The 26,585-nt window shown below is 37.5% G+C and overlaps 1 protein-coding gene across 4 annotated transcripts in view; it reads left to right on the top strand.

Annotated features, from left to right (window-relative positions):
• LOC119562471 (mitogen-activated protein kinase ERK-A) overlaps window positions 1-26,585 on the top strand; it is a 230,536-nt gene that overhangs the window by 127,660 nt on the left and 76,291 nt on the right. For 2 of the 4 annotated variants that reach the window (XM_037875663.1, XM_037875662.1), the window contains exon 5: window positions 15,657-15,791. The exons of 1 other annotated variant lie outside the window; for it this stretch is intronic. In XM_037875663.1, coding sequence (XP_037731591.1) covers window positions 15,657-15,791 — 135 coding nt within the window. Of the gene's footprint in view, window positions 1-4,265; window positions 4,385-15,656; window positions 15,792-26,585 lie in introns of those variants that run through there. One more of the 4 variants, XM_037875665.1, reaches the window with a different exon arrangement.

Consider the following 26,585-nt stretch of genomic DNA (forward strand, 5'->3'; position numbering starts at 1 on the left):
AAATAATATGTCACAAGGAAGCTAACTTCGGCAAGCCGAAGTTTGTATTCCCTTGCAGCTATAATTATTAAATTTAAAAATACAAAAAATGTTATTCCCAATAGTATAGTCAAAAATCACCGAAGCTATAATTTGTTTCATATTATTTTTCAACCAATTTTCCGATCGTTCCTATAGCAGCTATATGATATATGATCAGCCTTGTCCGTCTGTCTGTCCGGATGAACGCTGAGATCTCGGAAACTATAAGAGCTAGGCTATTGAGATTTGGCATGCAGATTCGTGAGCTTCCTACCCAGCGCAAGTTTGTTCCTACAGAGTGCCACGCCCACTCTAACGCCCACAAACCGCCCAAAACCAAAGATAATATAAACTACAAGATGAGTAACAGCCATACAACGGAATGTACGGCAAAATTTTTGATGTGGATTTTCGATCTTGCTAGTGTGCGTTGTCCGTGTAAAGCTCTTTGGTTGTGGTGGTGTATCATTTCGTGTGGTCTGCTGCAACAAGGGCTCAATGTCGCATTTGACTAACGCGAGATGTCAATGGCCTGTAGGCCAAGGGTCTAGTCGCTCAACCGCTGGAATTGCAGGACGGAGTTCACCTCCGACTGGGAACAACCTTTTTTTTTTTTTTGCAATCGGTCTTTTTGTTAAACAATTAAATAAAATGAACGTGGTGGTCATGGTGTTTTAAACAATCTCTATGGTGTTCAGCCCATGTTTCAATTGATTTTTATACCCGTTACTCGTAGAGTAAAAGGGTATACTAGATTCGTCGGAAAGTATGTAACAGGCAGAAGGAAGCGTTTCCGACCCCATAAAGTATATATATTCTTGATCAGGATCACTAGCCGAGTCGATCTAGCCATGTCCGTCTGTCCGTCTGTCCGTCTGTCCGTCTGTCCGGATGAACGCTGAGATCTCGGAAACTATGAGAGCTAGGCTATTGAGATTTGGCGAGCAGATTCCTGAGCTTCTTACGCAGCGCAAGTTTGTTTCAGTAGAGTGCCACGCCCACTCTAACGCCCACAAACCGCCCAAAACTGTGGCTCCTACAGTTTTGATGTTAGATAGAAAATTTTAACTGAAATGTATTAGTCTTGTCCATACCTATCGATTGACCCAAAAAAAATTTTTCTACGCCCACTCTAACGCCCACAAACCTCCCAAGAAAAAAAGCTATGACGTCAGAGCCAGACAGTGCGAAATGTTTTTACGCGTGTATGTGTGTGTATGTAAATAGTTGCCGGCCGAACTTAGCGGCAAAGAGAAAAGCACTGCCGGCGCTCAGAGAGAGCAAAGTGCGCGGCTAACTTATTCTATTGAACAATGAATTTGTCACGCCTACCCTAACGCACACAACGCTTAAATCTGTCTTCCGCCGGTAGGTGGCGCATTTAAATCTCGCTTTGCTGCTTGCATATCTCCATTTCCCTTTGGTCGCTTAAGCTGAGTAACGGGTATCTGATAGTCGAGGTACTCGACTATAGCGTTCTCCCTTGTTTTAAAAATGCAAACAACTGAATCCATCTTAGAGCTAGGCTCTATAATTTACGAGCCTAATGAAAATAAAGTTGCAAGCGATGATGAAACAGTTTTTTTTTCCGTAATTTTGAAGGAAATTCAAGCTTATTTTGATAGCTCCGCAGATGAATTTGTCTGCACCAATATACCCATTGAATTGACCTCAAGCCGATATTTTGTAGGTTATATTGCTAAGGAAACAAACAACTGCAAAAGATGTGAAGCAATTATTTTAAAACAGGGAGAAATGTTAAATTCGCCTTCCGAAATTTTTATTGCAGAAAAAATTTCTCTAACGATTCGGACTTTGGAAAGTTAAGTGCTCCTTCAGATATATTTTTAAATGTATGTAAAATATGCATTATGCCATATTTATCAAAATATAATTAAAAATCGTTTTCACAGTACACATTACGCTTTGATTCAAAGTGAATTGCTTATTGTGTTCATGTTTTTATTGTTATTAGATATATTTTTTTAAATACTTTGATATGTAATTTTCACAAAAAAAATACAAGGGTGGTCAAAAGTATTTTCACAAAAAAAAAGTTAAATATACTCATAATTTGAACTTACATCTTGTTAGCTTTAAGTTTTCAAGTCGAGGAAAAAAGTTCAAAAAGGACATTTTCATACAAATTCGTCCTTTTCAATAAGTACTGAATGTGTTAAGATATGTATGGTATCATTCAAACGGCATTTAAATTACCTTTCCATTGATGCCAAAGTTAACAAGATGTAAGTTCAAATTATGAGTATATTTAACTTTTTTTTTGTGAAAATACTTTTGACCACCCTTGTATATCTATAGGAGCGATTAATTCCTAATGTCCCAATTGGTACATCTAAAAAAATGTTCGTCCATAAAAACATAATTTAAAATAATAAAATAACATTAAAATAAAAAAAATATATATCAAAAACATTATTAAAAAAAAATAGTCAAAAAAGTACAGCTAAAAAATATTAAAATAAAATAAACTATAAAATAAAATTAAGTTAAATCCCGCCTCAGAGTGGATTCGAACCTGGAACTAGAACTAAAATCCTCTATCCACGGGTTACCAACATACGCAGAGCGCCACAGCCCGCTTATAAACCACATGAGCATTGCGTCTTTTAGAACGATTCCTTTTCGTCAACATAATTCAAGAATCGACAATTGAGACAAAAAATGATTTTGACTTTTTCACAGCGCGGAGTGTCGTGAGTGAGATAGGTGGAGAGAGGGAGAGAAAAGGAAGCAAAGCGACGGCATTCTAAAAATAGATTCCCATTCGTGTGAGTCTTGCTTTGCAAAAATTACGCCGCCTGTGTACCCTTTTTTACTCCTCGTTACGCATCTTGGTATTCTATGGACTTTTGATGCTAGAATAAAAATTTTAACTGAAATGTGTTCTCATCAGTACCTACCGATTGATCCAAAAAAAAAAGTTTGCCACGCCCTCTTTAACGCCCACAAATCGCCCACAAACTTCAAAAAATCGTAAATATGAACGTGGATATCTGGGAAACTATCAAAGATAGAGAATTGGGATCTCAGATTTAGATTCCGTAGCCTTGTAAGCAGCGCAAGTTTGTTACGCGAATATGCCACGCCCACTCTTACGCCCACAAACCGCCCAAACCTACGACGCCCAGAATAAGTGATATGTATTGGTCTCGTCAAAACCTATCGATTGATCCAAAAAAAAGTTGGCCACGCCCACTTTAACGCCCATAACGCTTAAATCTGTCTACCGCCGGTAGGTGGCGCATTTCAATCACGCTTTGCTGCTTGCATATCTCCATTTCCCTTTGGTCCCTTTAGCTGAGTAACGGGTATTTAATAGTCGAGGTACTCGACTATAGCGTTCTTCCTTGTTTATATTTTTAAATTTAATAATTATAGCTGCAAGGGTATACAAACTTCGGCTTGCCGAAGTTAACTTCCTTTCTTGTTTTTTATAAGTTTTTTTATTTTAATATTTTTTTAGCTGTACTTTTTTGATAATTTTTTTTAATGATATTTTTGATAAATTTTGTATTTTATTTTATTTGTTTTATTATTTTAAAATATGTTTTTATAGCCAAAATTTTTGTCTATTATCGATATTCGACACATACAATCGACCAAAACATCGACGATGCTGCTCGATCAAATCTGTGTATCTCTCTCTGCTCCCACGGAGACAATTTTCCTGACAGTATCATACATACCCCCAAGCAGCAGTTTTGTTTTATATAAAGCGCATGTGGACAACATTGCCCAACTATACCAGGAGCTGGAAGATGGCCAGTATATATGTGTTTTGGGCGACTTCAACCTATCTTCGCTCGCGTGGGCTCATGATGTTCAGTCTTCAGCAATGGTTCCCAGTAATTTGCATCTGCCCTACGAAATCTTAGTCATCGATGAGTTTCTTAGTATGGGATTAGTCCAGATTAACCATGAATGTAATAACTTTAATAAGCTTCTAGATTTAATTTTTGTACATCCTGATTTAAGCCTTAATTTATGTTGCAACGATAATCCTCTAGCCGCGTGTGATGCTCATCACAAGCCCCTATTAATCTTAATTACTTGTTATATTTTCTCACCAAATAATTCTCGCTTGCCTCTTACCTATATTAATTCTAGCAGTTTAGATTCTATCCGTAGTGATATTTCTAATATCAGATGGGCGGAAGTCCTCTCGCATGCGGATGTGAATACAACCTATGAAGTTTTTATATCTTTTCTCTCTACTATTATAGGCATATACGCTAAAACTAGAGTTCAAAATTCTTATGGACTACCATGGTACACACAAAGACTAAAGAAATATAAAAATCTCACAAATAAATTCTATAAGCGCTACATAGTAAGCGGTGATGCTGCTGAATTTGATCGTTACAAGCAACATAAGCGTAAGTTTGAGTTCCTTAATAAATTCTTATACAGCCAATATATTGCTGATATAGAGCGAAAATTTATTACCAATCCTAAATTATTCCGGCTCTTTGTCAAATTTAAACGAACAACCTCTTACTTTTCTTTCCATATGGCATTCGAAAGTCTTTCAGCTTCCTCTAACCGAGCTCGCTGTGGAATGACGATGATTCACTCAGTGCCATTGCCACGATGCTAAATATTGGGTGCTTAGATGGCACTGATTCTGACTGCTATATGGCGGCTGAGAGTTTTAACGACTCAGGAAAATTAGACTGCGATGGCCTTTGTCCATTTATTTTGGAAAAATATATGTGTTCTTTGTGAGCCCCTTAAAATGATCTTTAACAAGTCTCTTTCCACTGGCGTATTTGCGCATAGATGGAAACTTGCCACAGTTTCTCCTATATTCAAGTCTGGTTTCTAAAGTATTGTTTTAAATTGTAGGCCAATTGCAAAGCTAAGTAACGTCTCAAAAATGTTTGAACGAATTGTAGCTAAGCAGCTAACTCATCTTGCTTACCGGATCATCAGTCCTAACCAACATGGTTTCATGCCTGGACTGTCGACTACCACTAACTTAGCTACGCTCAATCTTTTTTGCATCATCATCAAGTTGATGTAGTCTACAGCGACTTCGCCAAAGCATTTGGCAAAGTCTCCCATAATACTTTTTTACGAAAGCTGCAGAAAATGGTATTTCATTCATCAATACTAAATTGGTTTAAATCTTATTTAAATGACCGGAATTACAGAGTAGAGTGCAATGGTATTTTCTCAAACCCGTATGTGGCAACTTCTGGCCTTCTTCAGGGAAGTGCCTTGGGTCCGTTTCTTTTCATCATCTTCATTAATGATATAAGCTTTTGCATAAAAAATTCTAAATTCCTGTTGTTTGCTGACGATCTCAAAATATTTAGGTCTGTGAATTAAATCTCCGATAGTGAAAATCAAATCAATAGTCAAAATGACCTAGTAAGAGTGGGAAATTGGTGTTCTCGTAATAAGTTGCCTCTGAAATAGTCAAAATGTTTCTTCGTTAGGTACAGCAAACGAATAATTAATGTGCCTTGCACGTATTCCATTAGTTCCCATAATCTTTCCTTAAGAAATGAATCCCTGGACCTAGAGTTATGTTTGATACCAAATTTACTTTCATTTAACACATAAATTACATAACTCCAAAGGCATACGCTAGGTGTTGGGTTTGTAAAACGAAATTCTACGCAATTTAAAGATCCGTACACGAAACTAAGCCAATTTTTGTATCGTTCATTAGATCCAGATTGGAATATGCTTAGTTTGTCTAGAGTCCGACTGGTACTACCCACATCAATCGGATTGAGCGTGTTCAAAAATATTCCTACCTTTAGCCCTTCTCTCTTTAAATTGTAATGACCCGGTCCCTTCGTACTCTGCGAAATGTCGCGTTGTACACTTTTCTTCCCAACAAGATCGTAGAACAACTAGAGCACTAGTTATACCCGTTACTCGTAGAGTAAAAGGGTATACTAGATTTGTCGGAAAGAATGTAAAGGGTAGAAGAAAGCGTCCACCCGCAATGATGTTTTATCAAAAAAATCATTTTCTAATGATTATTATTTGAGTTTTATATTTTAATCCAAATATAATCCTTATATTTCAAGTTTCATATAATTGTCCAAAAATAATGATTATATGTTAAGTTTATGTTTCAGCTCTATAAATCATTATTATTTTGAGTTTTATTTTTCGCTTGACAAATAAAGATTACTTTTTGATTTAAATGACTTCAGTTAGAAGCTTGCAACGCAGTGAAGGAGACGTTTCCGATCCCATAAAGTATATATATTCTTGATCAGCATCAGTAGACGTATTGATTTTGCCATGTCCGTTTCTACGCAAACTAGTCTCTCAGCTGCCATAGGAAAAATCGCAAAACTAATGTAAAAAAAACGCTATACGCTAGTGTATTGAAATGTAACATTATCTTGATATTTCCTTGATAATATTTAATTTTCTAAAAGTCGGAGAGTTTTGTATATACAAGGGTGGTCAAAAGTATTTTCACAAAAAAAAAGTTAAATATATTCATAATGAACTTACATCTTGTTAACTTTGGCATCAATGGAAAGGTAATTTAAATGCCGTTTAAATGATACAATACATTTCTTAACACATTCAGTACTTATTGAAAAGGACGAATTTGTGTGAAAATGTCCTTTTTGAACTTTTTTCCTCGACTTGAAAACTTAAATTTTTTGATGCAAAAAGTTTCTTCAAACAAAAATAATAGTAACTGCAAAAAGAATTTTTCAAAAATTTTGCTTATATTTTTTATGATTTTTTGAAAATGCTTAAAAACATATGGCTATTTTTCTCTTTTTCATACAAATTTTTTCCGACAGTGTCACCTTTAAAAAATCATAAAAAATATAAGCAAAATGATTTTTGAAAAATTCTTTTTGATGTAAGTTCAAATTATGAATATATTTAACTTTTTTTTTGTGAAAATACTTTTGACCACCCTTGTATATTACTCACATAAGAACGACCTGCAAGGGTATATAAATATCGGTTCCCTTCTAGTTTGGATTGAAAATAAAACTCGAACTCAAATTTCTTCCAATATAAGATCGCTGGAATTGTTCTATTACGTTTTGGGCATTGTGACTTCATGGCTTCCACATCTTGCTGTCTCCTTCTCTGTCATATAGAAATATCCAAGCCCTTAAGTGTGACCGCATACTAACATAATACTAATAATACAATTACCTCTAATATCCTTTTTCCTAAAAAATATTTCATTTGCAAATCTTTAACAGATTTACAAAATTTCCGCCAAAGAGAAAAACTAATTTTAAAATACAAACTAATGTTGTTATTCTCAAATTGAAATTTCATTCTTATGTTTAAACAAATATTAATGCTTGAACAAATAGTATTTCGATTTTACCTCACACCTGTAGTAGACTTCGAATCGGATTTAACATATTTCTTTCAAAGGGCAAAACTAATTTTAAATTAAAAACTAATATTGTTAGTCTTTAACTAAAATTGCATTCCAATGCTTAAACAAATATAAATGTTAGAACAAATAGATTCACGGCTTTTCCTCACACCTGTATCCGACATCTATACTAAGTAAATAAATGAGTCCCTTTTGTCCTTTGTGACATAATGGCCTCCACATCTTCCTGTCTCACTCTCTGGCAAATGGAAAAAGCCAAGACGTTAAGTTTGACCTCTTACTAACAAAATCCATGTTATATTAGAAGGATAGCTCATTGTTTAAACATCTTACAATATTGATAATAGTTGCTTTTACGCTAAGTTCCTTTTATTAACTAAGAGCCTATCAGTTCCGTTGACCGTTTCTTGCAGTCACCAAAAACTGTTTTTTGCACACTTCTTGCGCAAAAAGTCGGACAAGAACCGTTCATCCGTGTCTCTTATACGAACGGTCTGTGCTTAACCAAAAACCAATTTCGCGTTTCCTTTTTCGCTCTGCTTGATCGCTGACCGTTTTGCAACGAGCGAAGAAAATAAAAGTCTTGCATTTGCATTTTATTTTAGGCGAATTTTTCCGAGCATTTGCTTTTAATATTTTCTCATATTTAGGGCAAATCGCCTTATTTCGTAGAACAAAAAATCATCAAAAATCGCCCTTGAAACTAGAAAATCGCCCTTGAAATTTGATATTCGGTAGCTTTCAAACTCATCTAAATGGCGTGAGTTCGAGCCCACAAAGAGTCAACATTTATTTTTCTTTTTTGTGCAAGTTTTAGAATTGAATTCTTAAACAATTTTGTGTGCAAAGGCAAAAAAAATTTTAGATCACGTCAAAATAACAAAAAAAAAAAAATGTATATTACATTAAAATAATAGTTTTTTTTTTAATATATTTCTATATATATTGGGTAAAATAAAACATAATTTGTTGTCGTTAGTAAGAATATTTGATAGAATTAAATTGAGAATTTGTTCTTAGAAAAAATTGAGGTATGCACCCTTTTTGCGCGTCGCCTAGCGCGGTGCGTCTTCGGTGCAGCGGTAGTGCTCTCGATTGCAAACCCAACAGTCGTGAGTTCGATTCTCGCTGCGACCACGAAGATTTTTCTCAAGAAGTAAGTTTTTTTATATTAATGTTATTTCCTTGATTCTGTTTAATGACTACTTTTCAGTTCATATGACTCTAATTAGCAGTTTACCAACATCCATCGAGCGGCCAAATAATAATCCCTTGCCCTTTTCTCACCCTCTCAAATTATAGTGAAAAAAGGACACTAAGTCAGTCAAATAATCCTAAAAAAATTCCAGGAAAAAAGTACCGCAGATAATGTTTGCCGAGAACCAGCACCAGCAAACATGTCCAAACACGATTTTTTTTATAAAAATTAGTTTTAATATTTAGGGCACTTGCTCTTGTTTTTAGGGCGCTTCACCCTAATTTTAAGAAATACCGCCGTAGATGCTTACAATTTTTTTTCATATGTTAAGGGTATTTACCTTTGAAAACAGAAAAATCGCCCTAGACTTAAGAAAATTAACCCTAGATCTAAGAAAAATAGCCCTAAATGTAAGACCAATACATGCCTATTTTTAGAAAATGTTGCCCTTATTTTGTTACCCAGTCGCCATGGACCCCCGTTTTAGGGCGGTTTTCCTTGTTTTTAGGGCGATTTTACCGTACAATTTCTATGAGTGCACTCATAAAATTATTTTTCTAAATACTAGAAAAATTGCCCTAAACATGAAATCGCCCTAACGTTAAGAAAAATCGCCCTAAATATAGGAAAAATCGCCATAGAAAATATGTTTTAGGGTTAAGTTTTCTTAAATTTCTATTATTTAGGGCGAATTTTTCCGATCATATGCTTTTAATATTTTCTCATATTTAGGGAAAATCGCCTTATTTCGTAGAACAAAAAATCATCCAAAATCGCCCTTGAAACTAGAAAATCGCCCTTGATGCGCTAAACTTTCAAACTCATCTAAATGGCGTGAGTTCGAGCCCACAAAGAGTCAACATTTATTTTTCTTTTTTGTGCAAGTTTTAAGAATTGAATTCTTAAACAATTTTGTGTGCAGAGGCTAAAAAAAATTTAGAACACGTCAAAATAACAAATAAAAAAATGTATATTACATTAAAATAATAGTTTTTTAATGTATTTAGTCTAATTGGGTAAAATAAAACATAATTTGTTGTCGATAGTGAGAATATTTCTTAGAATTATATTGAGAATTTGAATTGAGATATGTACCCTTTTTGCGTGTCGCCTAGCGCGATGCGTCTTCGGTACAGCGGTAGTGCTCTCGACTGCGAACCCAGCGGTCGTGAGTTCGATTCTCGCTGCGACCACGAGAATTTTTCTCAAGAAGTAAGTTGTTTTATATTAATGTCATTTCCCTGATTCTGTTCATATGACTCTCATTAGCAGTTTACCAACATGAGTGGAGCGGCCAAATAATAACCTTGCCCTTTTCTCACCCTCTCAAATTATAGTGAAAAAATGACACTAAGTCAAATAATCCTAAAAAAAATCCTGGAAAAAGTACCGCAGATAATGTTTGCCGAGAACCAGCAAACATGTCCAAACACGATTTTTTTATAATTTTTTAGGGCGCTTCACCCTAATTTTAAGAAATACCGCCGTAGATGCTTACAATTTTTTTTCATATGTTAAGGGTATTTACCTTTGAAAACAGAAAAATCGCCCTAGACTTAAGAAAATTAACCCTAGATCTAAGAAAAATAGCCCTAAATGTAAGACCAATACATGCCTATTTTTAGAAAATGTTGCCCTTATTTTGTTACCTAGTCGCCATGGACCCCCGTTTTAGGGCGATTTTCTTGTTTTTAGGGCGATTTTACAATAAAATTTCTATGAGTGTGTATATGCGAATTATAGGTCTACTTGTAAGCCTACTAGTTGTAAAGCTTAATACTGAACAAGTAATAAATCAAATGTTTAGATCTAATAAGTATGTTAAAGTTAATGCTAAGCGTTGTTAAAAAGGCACTGAAGACAAAATACCGTTTACGATTATTCTTTCGTTTTTTCGCTTTCTTTAAGTTGTTGCTGAGTGAGCATAACAAGAACTACGCAACTGAGAACAGTTTACCGAAAATCAAAACAAAGAGAAACGAAAAGTTATGTTTAGAGCGAGAGCACACGCGCATCGTCTTTTTCAGTTGTGTTAGAGTGCAGACCGCAAAACGAAAGACGGTTAAGAGATATTTGCAAGCTATGGTTCTAACACTATTCACGTAAAATGTGCTCATCTGCTTGAGGAGCTTCTGAGTTTCTTATATGGACCGTGGAGTTGGGTTCTTGATTAGGTTCAAATGAGCATTCATTGTGCAGTTGCAATAGTTTCTGCAAGCCTTCAACGCATATTACACTGCCTTTCTTACTTAGATTCACATGCAAAAGGAGCTATGGCGAAAAAACAGCAGCTTGAAGCTTATGTTTCTTCATTCACATCACATCTTTAAAGATCACATAGTTCTCTTTTGAAAGCTGTTCGTTCACATATATAAGGTCATTATACCCGTTACTCGAAGAGTAAAAGGGTTTAACAGATTCGTCGGAAAGTATGTAAGAAGTAGAAAGAAACGTTTCCGACCCCATAAAGTATATTTATTTTTAATCAGGTTCACTAGCTGAGTCGATCTAACCAAGTCCTTCTGTCCGTATGAACGGTGAGATCTGTGAAACTATAAGTGGCGTTATAGAATAAGAAAATAGGTTGCGCAAGAGGCTAGGTTTGTTAGTGAAAAAAGCAGAGATGCTTTAAGCATATCTCCATTTTTCTCGCACTTCCTTAAACTGAGTATCGTGTATTTTATAGTCGAGGCTATCGACCATAGCGTTTTTCTTGTTTTGAAATGTGTTTGCCTAAAGGATTCTGAGGAAAATGACCTGAAAGTTGAAAAATGCTTTTTTCCTTTTCTGAACCGCAATTACAGACAAACGGATTTTTTGTTTTGTTTTGTTAAGTTTTGTTTTGTTAAGTTTTGTTTTGTTAATATATGATGGACGTTGATACCACTACGAGCAGTACAAACAAGTGGCCCAACGACACCAAGCACGTGCTTGTTACGCGCGGGGCCCTTTTATCAGTTCGAGTTCGCGAGGATGATACAAAAAACAAATAGAGACGGGACACAAATGAAAAGAAAAGAAGCAACTAAGAATGAAGCAAATGAGTTAAAATATTAGTTTTTAATGCCGGGATAGAATTTGAAGTGCAAATTAAATGATAAAGGTTGTTATATTTATTACATAGAACGCGAAAGGGCTCGTGCAGACAAAAATTTGATGTACATCGTGGCAAATTTAGGGGATAATAATTTCGTGTTAGTCTAGCAGGGACATTGAAAGTTAGGCGGTTTACAAGTTCTACAGAATCAATATCACCTCTAATAAGATTTTGCATAAAAATAGTACCAAGCATTGTTCTACGATTTGCAAGTGTAGGTAAATTAAGCAATAGTAATCTACTCTGATAGGAAGGTAGCCTTACGTTTTGATCCCAGTTCAAACTACGAAGGGCAAAAAGAAGAAATTTTTTTTGTACCGACTCAATACGGTCAATGTGCACTTGATATTGTGGACTCCAAACCGAAGAACAATATTCCAAAATAGGACGGACAAGGGAGGTAAATAATAATTTGGTTGTATAAGGGTCATCAAATTCTTTTGACCAACGCCTAATAAACCCAAGAACACTCATGGTCTTGTTGACAGTGGACATTATGTGGCAGTCAAATTTAAGTTTTGGGTCCAGAAGAACGCCTAATTCATTAACGGAATGTATACGGTCGAGTGACGTATTTTGAAGAGAGTAACTAACAAAAGTAGGAGTACCCCTATAAAAAGTCATAACGTTGCATTTAAGGCAGTTCAAATGTAAAAGGTTGTACTCTCACCATCCCTGAAAACAATCAATATCTGACTGTAAGTTGAAACCCGACGCTATATCGTTATATGATAAACAAAGCTTAACATAATCAGCATACATTAGTACACGAGAATGTGTTATGGTAGAGGGAAGATCGTTAATAATCAAAGTAAACAGCAAAGGACCCAAATGACTACCCTGAGGCACTCCAGATGTCACGTAGATCAATTTAGAAACAGCGTTCTTGAATATAACCCTCTGAGTCCTACCATTCAAATAACTTAAAATCCAAGTTAATAGATTACATGGAAACCCAAGCTGATTTAATTTGAATAATAGAAGAGAATGGTTGACGGAGTCAAAGGCCTTACTAAAATCTGTATATATAACGTCAGTCTGCATTTTTTCTTAAATCCATTAATTACAATAGATGACAGTTCAAGAAGGTTGGTGGTGGTCGATCTTCGCTTAACAAAACCATGCTGACACGGTGGTATTAGCGAGGAACATAAATGTTGCAAATGAGAAGTTATAATACGTTCAAATGCTTTAAGAAACCACAACATAATCCCAGCACATAAATTCGGCTTCGCGAAAAACATGGTACCGTCGAGCAGGTAAACCGTATAACATCGAAAATTCGAACCGCATTTGAGAACGGGGAATACTGTTCTGCCATATTTTTGGACGTCTCTCTGGCCTTTGACAGGGTATGGCTTAACGGCCTACTGCATAAAATTACTTTAATGCTCCCCAGCAGCACTCACAAACTACTAAAGGCATACCTATACAATAGGAAGTACGCAGAACACCATATCTGCTGACCATAACAGCGAAGCTGGAGTTCCTCAAGGCAGTGTTCTTGGCCCAACCTTTACCTCCTCTATACTTCCGACATTCCCAGGAGCGGACGACTGACTATGTCTACGTTTGCTGACGATACTGCAAACCTTAGTCGATCAAAAGCATCAGCGCAACTAGCAGATCACCTAGTTGCTGTTAAAAAATGGCTGGTCGACTGGCGAATAAAGGTCAATGAGCAAAAGTGTAAACACGTTACATTTACATTAAACAGATTAGATATCCCTCCGCTTACATTTAACCATAATGTGTTGCCTCAAGCAAACGAAGAAACGTACCTTGGCGTAAACCTTGACAGACGACTCACTTGGCGCAGACACATCTAAGCCAAGAGAACATTAAAGCTGAAGGCTGTTAGCCTGTATTGGCTTATAAACTCCCGCTCTCTTCTTAGTCTGGACTACAAGGTACTGCGCTACAACTCAGTCCTAAAACGAATCTGGACATATGGCTCCAAGTAGTGGGGGAGCTCCAGTAACAGCAGCGTAGAATTTATGCAGAGAACTTATTCGAAGATCATCAGAACCATCACCGGTGCCCCGTGGTACGTTCGGAACGACAACATTTAGAGAGATCTGAATATACTCCCCGTCAGAGATGAAATAGCGCAAACCATGGAAAGATACTACAATAAACTGTCAGCACACCCAAACCACCTCGCTAGAGCCCTAACCAGGGTGAGCAGCCGCTCACGTGTTCGCCGTAATGACATTCCTATCCAGCAATATATATTAGTAACTAAGTTCAGATAAACTGAAATAATAATATACTATTTAAAGATTTGAATTCATTTTGTTAGTCTCGTCAAGAGAAGACCTAAAAATTAAAGCAAAGTTTACAAAAAATAAAAAGCACAAACGGATTAATCCAACAAGATCGTTGTCGTTAATTAATCCTTTTAGTAATGCAGTATCCATTTGCTTACATTTGTCTTTTTGGTTTAGTCATCGGGCCGTCGAGAAATAATCCGATGAAAGTTGTATTTTCATTGGCTACGTTATGTTAGGATGAATATGCGGCAAAATCTTAAAAAAAAACTATCAGATACCCGTTACTCAGCTAATGGGACCAAAGGCAAATGGAGATATGCAAGCAGCAAAGCGAGATTGAAATGCGCCACCTACCCGTGATCTCAATATATGGTTATGTGGGTGGTAGACAGATTTAAGCGTTATGGCAAACTTTTTTTTGGATCAATCGATAGGTATTGACGAGACCAAAACATTTCAGCTAAAATTTTGTATCTAGCATGAAAACTGTGGGCGCCACAGGTTTGGTCGGCTTGTGGGCGTTAGAGAGAGCGTGGCAATATTTTTTTTGGATCAATCGATAGATATTGACAAGACCAATACACTTCTGTTAAAGTGTTTTATCTAGCATGAAAATTGTGGGCGCCACAGGCTTGGGCGGTTTGTGGGCGTTAGAGTGGGCGTGGCATATTCTCGAACGAAACTTGCGCTGCGTACAAGGCTTATCTAGTACTGACGTCCAATTCTCTACCTTTGATAGTTTCTAAGATATCGGCGTTCAAACTTTTGATTTTGCGGGCGTTGAAGTGGGCGTGGCAAACTTTTTTTTGGGTCAATCGATAGGTATTAATGAGAACAATATATTTCAGTTAAAATTTTTATGTAGGAGCCACAGTTTTGGTCGGTTTGTGGGCGTTAAAGTGGGCGTGGCACTCTGCTGAAACAAACTAATCCCAATATTGTAGCTTTTATAGTTTCAGAGATCTCAGCGTTCATACGGACAGGCGGACAGACGGACTGACGGACATGGCTAGATCGACTCGGCTAGTGATCTTAATCAAGAATATATATACTTTATGGGGTCGGAAACGCTTCCTTCTGTCTGTTACATATTTTTCGACGAATCTAGTATACCCTTCTACTCTACGAGTAACGGGTATAAATACCCCATAGATGAAATTAACATGATCAAATACAGCGATTTTTTCTTTTATTTGTTGATTATTTGTATGGGAGCATTTGGACTAAGTGGATCGATCCGGCTCGACTTATATACCTGAAATAAAAAGAAGACTAGAGAAAGTTATATCCCGATAGCAATACAACTGAGAGACTTATTTGCGATCGTGATCAAGATATATATACCTTATAGAGTCGAAAAGTCTCTTTCACTGCCCTTTGCAAGTGTATTAAAAGGACACGTATTTGAATGCTCGATGATTGTTCGGAAATGTAAGTGTATATTTCAGTATATTGAGAAGGGACCCTTGATATAAATGTCCATTTGAAATTATTCTATTTTAACGTTAAGAAGCTGCATCTGTAGTATAAGTGCCTACATCTTTTTAAACAGGCTGTTACCCCGTAACATTCTCTGACGAATTTCTGACTATAAGCTTAACAAGACATTGAAAAATCAAAAATGAAATGAAAAATGAATAAATTTATAAATTTATAAAATAAAATATAAATTGCTTACTTTATATTTGTTTATTTCAGAGGCTGAGTAATGATCACATCTGTTATTTCTTGTACCAGATATTGCGAGGAGTGAAGTACATACATTCAGCAAACGTCTTGCATCGGGACCTAAAACCAAGTAATCTACTGCTAAACAAGACTTGTGATTTAAAAGTATGTAAACTATTATATATCGGACAATATCAAGAACTACTTTCGAAATTCATTGCCGCATACCTATGCGCAAAAAAATGAGTTTCTTAAGTATAGGGCATAGTATTGCAAAAACAGCAGTTTAATTCAGGATCTAGTCAAATTTCTTTAAAATACTTAAAAACTAACCGAATAAAAAAATTCTATAAGTACTGTTATACACTGAACCGCCCTTGCAACTGAATGTCCAGCAAAATCTAGTTGGTGTCCCTGACACAATTTACGGAACGGATTCCAAAAATAACTTTTAACATGCTTGCTTTGCAATAAAGATAACGTTACAGTGCTTAAAACTACATTATTTTATTTGAACAAAAAAAAAATTAAACGTTTTCGTCCGTTGCATATCACGGTTTTCAGTGGAAGTATCCAACGCTACAGACAGATTTAAGCGTTCGATAGGTATTGAAGAGTCATTTCAATTTAACTTTTTTTCTAGCATGAAAATTGTGGGCACCACCGGTGTAAGCGGTTTGTGGGCGTTAGAGTGGGCGTGGCATACTCACGTAAAAAATTTGATCTGCGTATAAGGCAACGGAATCTAAACCGGAAATTCCAATTCTCTATCTTTGATAGTATCCGAAATATCCGCGTTTATATGTACGAATTTTTGAAGTTTATGGGCGGCTTGCTGGCGTTTCAAACTTTTGGGTCAATCATATGATGAGAACAATACATTTCAGTTAACATTTTTATTATAGCATTGAAACAGCCACCGTTTTGGGCGGGTTGTGGCCATTAGAGTGGGCGCGGCACACTGACGAAACAACTAATAGCTTTGCTAAAACAAAACCTACTCCGGACTTAGTTGACCTTACTGTGACCAAGATCATCCCCCGAAATTTAATAAGTTCCAAATCGCGATCGGACCTATAAACGGGCTTGACAATCCAGCAACTTTAAATTGCTGATTTTAATGTTCGCAGATTTTAAAATTAACTTATAAATAGGTATAAAATTGTTGTGAAAATATTTTGGGACTGTATAAATGTTATGTAAAACAGAAAGAACGCTGTTGTCGAGTTCCTCGACTATCAGATACCCTTTTCTCAGCTAAGGGGAGCAAAAGGGATCTGGAAATGTATAAGCAGCAAAGTGAGATTGTAAAGCGCCATCTACCCCCGATATCAATATATGGTTATGTGGACGGTAGACAGATTTACCCGTAATGGGCGTTAAAGTGGGCGAGAGCAACATTTTTCGGGTCAATCGATAGGTATTCACAAGACAAAATGTTTTAGTATGAAAACACTGGGCGCCACAATTTTGGGCGTTTTGTGGGCGTCAGAAGGGTCGTGGCATGTTCGGCTGGCAAACTTGCGCTGCGCACAAAGCTAAGAAATCTAAGTCTAAAATCCCAATTCTCCCTTGTTTCCGATCAGCGTTCAAATTTGCGATTTGTTGAATGTTGTATGCGGTTTGTGTGCGTTAGATTTTTAGATCAATCGATAGGTATTGACGAGAACAATACGTTTCAGTTACATTTTTTTCTATCATGAAAACTGCAGCAGCCACAGCTTTGGGCGGTTTGTGGGCTTCAGAGTGGGCGTGGCATGTTCGCATAACTTGCGCTGCTTACGAAAATAAGAAATCTTAATCTTGAATCTCAACCCTTCTAGCTCTTATAGTTTCTGAGATCACAGCGTTCAAGCGGCTTGCAATGCTGATCAAGAATACATAGATAGGCAATATTATGCTTTCCTTAAGAGTGCTGGCGGTTTGTTCTGAAAACAGGATTCGGTTAAAAGCCCACATTAACAGCTGGACACAAAGTGATGAAGAAAATTTTAAAAATTCCGCTGATATTCGATCGATAGGGAAGCTATCATGTAGGACTGCTTTAAAGTGCTCGACCAGACTAGTAGCGTCAGATTGTATTTTTCTGATAAGATTGCTTCCGTTAAGTTTTCTAGCCAGTGACAAAAATCCTTGCTGTTTCTCACGCAAGCTATTTCGCGCTCAATTGCCTAAAAATATGCCCGTTGCTTTCTCATACAGATATCTTTATACGACACATTTTCTAAATGGAACGCTTATCTGCGGTAATTCCACGGGATTTTATAGTTCATTTATTAGTGCATTCAATACAGACTAAGAAAGATACAAAAATATACAAGGGTGGTCAAAAGTATTTTCACAAAAAAAAAGTTAAATATATTCATAATTTGAACTCACATCTTGTTAACTTTGGCATCAATGGAAAGGTAATTTAAATGCCGTTTGAATGATACAATACATTTCTTAACACATTCAGTACTTATTGAAAAGGACGAATTTGTGTGAAAATGTCCTTTTTGAACTTTTTTCCTCGACTTGAAAACTTAAATTTTTTGATGCAAAAAGTTTCTTCAAACAAAAATAATAGTAACTGCAAAAAGAATTTTTCAAAAATCATTTTGCTTATATTTTTTATGATTTTTTGAAAATGCTTAGAAACATGCATTTTAGCCATATTTTTCTCTTTTTCATACAAATTTTTTCCGACAGTGTCACCTTTAAAAAATCATAAAAAATATAAGAAAAATAATTTTTGAAAAATTCTTTTTGCAGTTACTATTATTTTTGTTTGAAGAAACTTTTTGCATCAAAAAATTTAAGTTTTCAAGTCGAGGAAAAAAGTTCAAAAAGGACATTTTCACACAAATTCGTCCTTTTCAATAAGTACTGAATGTGTTAAGAAATGTATTGTATCATTCAAACGGCATTTAAATTACCTTTCCATTGATGCCAAAGTTAACAAGATGTAAGTTCAAATTATGAATATATTTAACTTATTTTTTGTGAAAATACTTTTGACCACCCTTGTATATCATTTACTGGAATTTGTTTGGATAAGAAGTCATGGTCACTTAAGCGTTTCAACCATAACTTTATAACTCAAGTAACTTCAAACAGCTCATTTTAATGTTCAAAGTTTTTAAAATAAACTTCTAAATAGGTATGAAATTGTTGGAAACTAATTCGTCTCCAAAATATTTTGGTGCTGAAAAAGACTTGTAAATTTTTGTAATTTTATCATCTCCGGCAGTAATTTTTTCAAAAAGCCTTCGAGTTTTATTTCCATATGCTATAATATAGTTAGTCTTTTTTATAAGTAGCAGCGTAATTTTTTGGTCGCCCCGGACTTTTGTTGTTTTTATTTGTTTCCAAAACCAAATTGGTCTCAAGAAGCTGAAAAATCAAGCAAAGAAAATAAAATAAGTTATTATACTCGATCACATTTTTACTGTAGCTCTAATAAATGAGCAAAATTCTACTTTTAGATTCCATTTTGCTCATTGACCTTTCGGTCCACGTAGTACCGTATTGAGAAATTTTAAAATACCAGGAATAATACCTAAAGTGCCTATCGGTTTTGACAATTTTGCTCATTAATTGCTCATGGGAGCTAGGGTATGTCTGTATTTCTCGCTTTTACGTAAAATTGTATAGTCTGAGAAAAAATTGATCTAATGAATGAACTGATTAAATCCGTGGAATAAACGCAAAAGGAATTTAATTAAAATTAATTTATTCAATTACACTCACAACACATCACCCGAGGTATTGTTAATAGAAACCAAAATTACGTACATAAAGCTCAGTGCAGCACTAACAAGCTTCAAGGGAAAGACGCCTGGTCTTGGTCGCATTTCATATCACATGATTATAAACTTCAGTCAGCCATTAATAAACCGCTTAATAAATCTTTTCAATAACATCCTAAATAACCACATCCCAAAGCAATTTTAGAACAGTACCATAATACCGATCCATAAACCCAACACTTCCAAAACATCTGTAACCTGTAATCGTCCCATATCGTTCAACACTTTGGACCAAAATTGCTGAAACTCGCAAAGAATTTTCTAACGAGTCGATAAATCAAAGCCGAAGTCATTAACACTTTTTCTGAAAACAGACTTCTGTATAATGGGATCCCACAAAGTTCCCCGCTGTGTGTATTTCACTTCCTAATTTCATATAACAAACCGCACCATAGGGGCTTCAAATTATTTTCCTTTGCAGACAACTATAATGAAGAACATAAAAAAAAATGGTAACACAATGGTAACAGTCTATTCTCAAACATATTAAGCTGGTGGGAATACTCCGGAGCGAAACTCTTACTATATCAAATAAATACAGGTGAAGAGAACATATAGACTATTTGGCAGTTGAAGCATTAAAAATACTCAACATAATTAAATGGTTAGGTAATCGAAAATTCAACTGCGATATCAGATTCCTACTAAACACAACAAATGCTCTTATAATGTCCAAGGATTATTACTTACTGTCTCCCTTTCTATGGAAATTGCCCACCCCCACGTCTAAGAAAACTGAAAACTGTTTATTATGCAGCATTAAGATTTGTCTTTGGAGCACCCCGTTGCACTTAAAGGCGAGATATCGAGATTAGACTTGAGCTGACCACAGCGATGATTTATAAGATTTTATCATTTGCCAAAAACAGGCCACTTTTAATCGTCCTACAGAAGATAAAGAATTCCAAAAGAAAACCAACAATCCTTTAAATTCTACAAAAAGTATGGAAATTCGTTAATGAGAATGGAATAATCAAAACTACAGTTAAATTAAAGAAGCAAAAGCATCCACCTTGATGCTTTTTATACCCTTGCAGATAACATAAAAAACAAAAACTACACATTCAGATACACAGATGAATCCAGGTACGGACACTGAATATCTTTTAGTATCGCTACGAGGAGGGCGATTTAGTTGTGTAATGTTATGTTAAGTATATTATATATTCTATATTCAATAGTACTTTATTAACATAAAAAACAATAACTACACATTCAGATACACATATGAATCCAAGTACGGACACTGAATATCTTTTAGTATCGGTACTGTTACGCGAATAATGAAAACAGCATTCTTACCAGCACATAGTTCTATATTTACGGCAGAAGTGGCAGCTAATTACACCAGTTTACAAAAAAAAATTATGAAATACGCCTTCAAGGAAACCTTTGATTTCCGGTAAGGTACATCTCCCTGATTAAGAAAAGGGCACTTAAAATTTTTTATATGGTACCAATTTTTTTTAAAGTGTAAAACACGTTTTTCGCTCTTTTTTATATTCTAACTCGAGTTCTGATAAACCGAATTCGGTCATTAAAGACTCATTTTACAGGTAATAGACTGCCCTTTAACTTTCTGATACACATCATTGAGTTCACTTCATTAGTTTAGAAGCTACAATTCGTCAAAGTTGAAAAAGTTGAAAAAAATGCAAAAACGGTGTTATAAATGGCTTCTTTAAAAATACGCGCCTAAAAACCGAAATTAGTTTTATGTTGTTTTCTTGAAGGCTGAACCTTAACGGAGAATATGCGCCGTTGATCACGACAATCCGTTGGTTAATCGATTTTTTACAGATTTTTCAATTTTTAATGTATATACCCAAAATGTCCGAATTCGGTTTATCAGAACTCGAGTTAGAAAATAAAAAAGTGCGAAAAACGTTTTCTACACTTTAAAAAAAATTGGTACCATAGAAAAAATTTTAAGTGCCCTTTTCTTAATCAGGTTTCCTTGAAGGCGTATTTCATCAATTTTTTTTTGTAAACTGGTGTTATTATCCCAATATTTCCCAATTAATTATCCGAATTTTGTTATCCGCAATTCTTAAATCGTAATGAAGAGCTGTTCCGTAGACTATACTTTGATAGTATGAACATAAAAAAGAATCTTGACGTTTATATCAGAAACATTTCTGTTAAAATATTTAAAATATTTCATTTTGTTCCACCTATTTTACTTGTGCTTTTTATTTGGCCAACTGCATAAAAACTCTTCTGGATGAGCATATGTATGGTGGCGACTCAGCATTAAAAAGCTTAAATTTTCTTAAATAAAGCCAATCTTGTAGACAAGACTATAGTAAGTCGAAGTGCTACACATGCAAAGGTGTAGAAAAGAGGCAATGGAGCGCAGTAATTCTAACTCGTACTAAAACAGCTGGCCCTGGTGCTCCCAACTTCCAATTATAATTTTTAACGCTTGGTTGACCGCTTCTCCTCCCCTATGCCTAAGAAGAGAGTACTCGCTGGATTATGAGTGGTTAGTGAACTTGGATTGCCTGCCTGACCTTCGTATGAAGCTTTTGGGAGACCGTACTTAGAGCTGGACAGTGGTAGAAGAGGTGTTGTATCGTCTCCTCTTTGTCATTATCTCTGCAGCTTTTACAGAGGTCGTTATGGGGTATCAAGAGTCTGGCTGCGTAAATCACCAACCAGTTATCCAATGACCCGTGATAGCCCTAATGGCTTGGGCGCGCTCTGGTTTGTGGACGGTGTATAGTTCTATAGAGAGCTTCGGCATCCGTTGTGGCCAGAACTTTCATTCATCGGATTGGGTAGCCGATAATTTTCCTATGGTTAATTTGAGAAGTACATCAACGACGCTTGGGCCATTGCAGGTCACCGAATCGATACACTGTTTAGAAATATCGGTCGTAAAACCGCTGTGTAGAGCCATCTCATTGGTGACATGCCCAGAATAACCCAATGGCCTTCCGGCAAGTGTAGAGTACAGTTGTTGCCTTTAACACCTTATCGGCGACGTTGGACTTCCAATCTAACTTTTTTTCAAAAATAAGAACAAGGTTTTAAGCCCTGTCAAAGAGTTTCTCTGGAAAGGGGTGGGAGATTTGTTGTAGGATTTTGTCTTGAAGAGGATTAATTCCGTTTTGGCTGGACTCACACCCAGTCTGTTCTTACCTGTCCAGTCTGATAAGTACCTTAGGCTGACGGTGAATCATTCACAGAGAGTCTGTGGGAACTTTCCTATGAAGACAACTGCAAGACAATTGACAGCCACGTCCTTTCATGTTTCGCAGCAGTTTATTGACTGCTACGTTCCACAGGAGTGGTGAGAGTACACCGCCTTACGGTGGCCTCTACTACAGCGTCCCCTCAACGGTCCTGCACTTGCTCTATGTGTTGGTCAACATCCAACTCAGTTAGACAGGTTTCTGACAGAATCTTGTTAAAAGCTCCCTCTATGTCTAAAAAGGCTACAAGGGTGATCTCCCTTTTATGGAGCGACTTTCCTATGATCGTGACTATCCTGTTCCGGTAGATTTACTCTTCCTGTAAGCGGGTTGCGCGCCGGAGAAAGCGGACCGTGGGAAGCGGTATCGAATATGAAGACAGATTAGTCTTTCCAACGTTTTAAGCATAAGTGATGAGAGACCGACCGGTCTAAAATTTTTTGGGCATGCAGTGGGATGGTTTACCAGTTTTTGGGATGAACACCACCTTGCTGCGTAGCCACATTTTCGGGATAATACCGGTATCGAAGACAATTTTGAAAAGCTGACGAAACTAATTTATGGAGAACTTTTGAGCGATGGCGAGCTGAGCGCTTAAAGCTGTTGATAGTCCATCTAAGATTTTTGTTTCTAAGGAGATAGTCAAGGTTTGAGCTACCCGACGCGCTTGGGGTCATTGTGTCCGCTAAGACACGGGGCAACCTGGAAAGTGGACATCAGAAAGGACTTCTAGCGACTCCTTGCTAGAGGTAGTCTATGAGTTGTCAAAGCGCTTGCTGTATCACACATTGGATGGAGTTCTGGATAGGATTTCCTGAGTCAGGATGCCTCGGAAGTCTCCTCTATGTCAGGCTGCGAGACTGGCTTTGTATAGTTGCCAGGCGTCCTCAGTGTTATGTGATTTGGCTTGATTAAAAATTGGCTGGCGCTTTTCCTAAGGGCTACAAGTTCATACTACCCCCATGGTGGCCAAATTTTCTTGGTCCCCCTGATTACGCAGATCGAACATAACTTTTCCAACGCCCTGGTAAAGGTACCTTCACAGTTTTGTAGATTGGACTTTATTGAAGATACGGGTGTTGGTGTAGGAGTCTCTGGGATTAGTCTGCCAAGGGTGTTTAGATATAGATCCCAGTCCGTTTTTCGATAGTTTCGGTAACTGATTAAAGCATTTTTTATTTTTAATATTCAATGTACAGCGCTCAGTAGAAATGCCCTGCAGGACGCTCAAAGGAGAACTTGAACTTTCAAACGCGTTTTTCTAAAAACACCGTTTTTCAAAGAATAGTCTCGAAAACGATTCGATATTCAACCGGAATGGGGTCAACACATATTGCAGTGTCAGCTGTTAACATAATTAAAATTCACTGACCTGATATAAGCATGTATCTATTTAAGAATAAATCAGTTGCCAACGCAACTTATACTTCCGCAGTTTACTACCTCCATGGTCCGGTATCTCATTAACGCTCGTCAAGTTATCGCTACGAGATCATCGTCCTACCAACGTTTTTTACACTTTAAAAAAATTGCTACCATAGAAAAAATTTTAAGTGCCCTTTTTTTAATCAGGTTTCCTTGAAGGCGTATTTCATCGATTTTTTTTTTGTAAACTGGTGTTATTGAGCTTGCGAATACCCTGTGTTACAAAAGCGGAGACTCGTAATTTGCTCGGATTTGCTATCATCAATACCCAACATTGGTATAAATAGCTAACATAAGCAACCAAACTAACAAATTTTCAGTGGACGATGTGGGTTAACTGGGTGAGTTTTTAAATAAATATTCATTTCTTTCATCTTGGTCGCCTTGTTTGTAAAGTCCTCTGGGGTATTCCCGTTCCCTCGTGTATTTTCTTCGTACAGAGCCTTGGGCATCCTTGGCTCGAAACCTTGGATCAAAAAAATTGGGCTGAAGTTCGTGGTATCAGAAAGGCTGGAATTGACTGCCAGTGTCCTCTCCTTACTGCCGCTACTTTTTTGGGATCCGTATGAATGCCGTCTTCACTTACCATGTGGCAGAGGTGTTTGAGTTTCCCTTTAAGGAATGAACATTGAGCAATGAACTAATACGTAGGTTTGCTGCCCTGAGTCTCCGAAATACCTCTTCTAAGTCTCTCCCTATTATGTCGTCCAAATACGCAAACGCGAACGGATCTAGCTCGAGCCCGATGACACTATCTAAGGCGCGTTAAAACGTAGCAGCTGCGGAGTGTAACCCAAATGGCATGACTCGCCCCTGGAAGAGACCTTGGCCAGGGACTGTAAACGCAGTATACTGTTTACTGTCCGAGGTCATGAGTATTTGCAGTAGTCACTTTTTAGGAATAATTTCGACAAGACTCGGTCCTGGAGACGTTCTAGGATATAATTATTACGAGGAGTCGGGTACGCGTCTATAATTGACCTCGCGATTAATTGTCGGAAGTCAACACACATCCGCCTCTCGCCGTTCTTTTAACGTACTAGGACGATGGGTGCACTGTATGGGCTTTCTTTGAGTGGATCGTTGTTTCACCGGTCGATCGTCTCGCATTGTGAACGTGTGTTGCGTGATGTGTGATACCCCCGATATCCCCTCGAATCCTTCAGCAGCCCACCAGTTCCCTTCGCGCCGAGGGAACGCGTCTTCCTTGTCTGCGGCAGATCCTTCTTGGGCCTCTTCTGCTCCGAATCCCTGTAAGTTAGCCACGAACGGCTGGTTCCCTGTGTGGTGGTTTTTGTTAGTTCGTGTGATTCTGGGCCTCGCCTCCCGAAGATGGAGTCGTGCTCGTCCACATCTTATCGTAGTGCCGATCGAACCAGCAGCGCTAGTTTTATTATCTGTCCTCCAAGGTTAATATTGGTACCTACCATTCCTGTTGTACTGACGCTGGTCCCGTCCGCCAAGCGTATGCAGGTGCACACCTCTTTCACCGTCACTGATGCCCTCAGCTGTTTGAAGACTGTTTCGTTGATGAAACTCTCCGTGGCCCCGCTATCGACAGTGGCTAACACAGAGATGTCGGCGACTAATACTTGTGCTACAATCTTCCCACCCTCTAAGCCTACTAGGCCGCGCCAATTCCTGGTTCTCGGGTATTCTCGTCCCCAACTGTTCCCGGGTTGGTCAAGGACACTGGTCGTTTCCCGACTCTGGACGTCTACAACAATCAATAGTCCTGATCCCTTTCCTTCTACAATCCCAACACACCAACCGTCGGGGATAGTAGCACTCTCTCGCAAAGTGACCTTCTGCGCCGCAGTTGAAACAACTCTGCCTATCGGGTGGTGTCTGTAGCGACTTTTGGTTCATCATCCTATTAGAGACTCCTCCCCGTGGTATGATGATGGGACGTGGTTGTGAGGGAGTTTGCGAGTTACCTCGGAAAGTGTTGCGCGCCTGGATGGGGTTCGACACCGTCTGTGACCTCGGAGACTCTGTTGGGCAGTTGGGCTAAGGGAAGGGCGTACGACGTAGCGCTCTCCTCTAGCTCCTCTAGGAACCCCAACAGGTCGGTATGACCGTTGAATTTGTGCCCCCATTTTCGGAATTGCTCTGCTACGACGCCGTCATTGTGGCCCGGCCATAGTTGCTTCCACAAGCCATTTCGTTCTCGTGTGTAGGATACCGCTTGGTGTTATTACGGTTGGCGGCTCTCTCCGTAGTATTTGCACGTTCGTGGTCAACAGGACTCTCGCTCCTAGGGGTGAAAAGTCCAGTTACCTGTAGCTGGATTGACTTGGTGTCTAGGTCGGCTTCATCTATTCGTTGCGCGCCAGCACTTGATCCCCAGCCGCGAATCCGGCTTCTAATTTGGCCAATCGGGCCCTTTGAATTGGAAAGAGCTCACCTGCTTTGACGATTTTTGCGAAACGCCTTCTCATCTCCTTTCACCATTTCTATGCTGTCGAATACGAATTCCTGTGCGAAGATGGGTAATTTGTCCTTCCCTATCGTGTAAATCCAGCGAGTCCCTATCCGACTGTCCG

Source organism: Drosophila subpulchrella, unplaced genomic scaffold, assembly GCF_014743375.2.
Source record: "Drosophila subpulchrella strain 33 F10 #4 breed RU33 unplaced genomic scaffold, RU_Dsub_v1.1 Primary Assembly Seq50, whole genome shotgun sequence".
NCBI classification, from domain to species: Eukaryota; Metazoa; Arthropoda; class Insecta; order Diptera; family Drosophilidae; genus Drosophila; species Drosophila subpulchrella.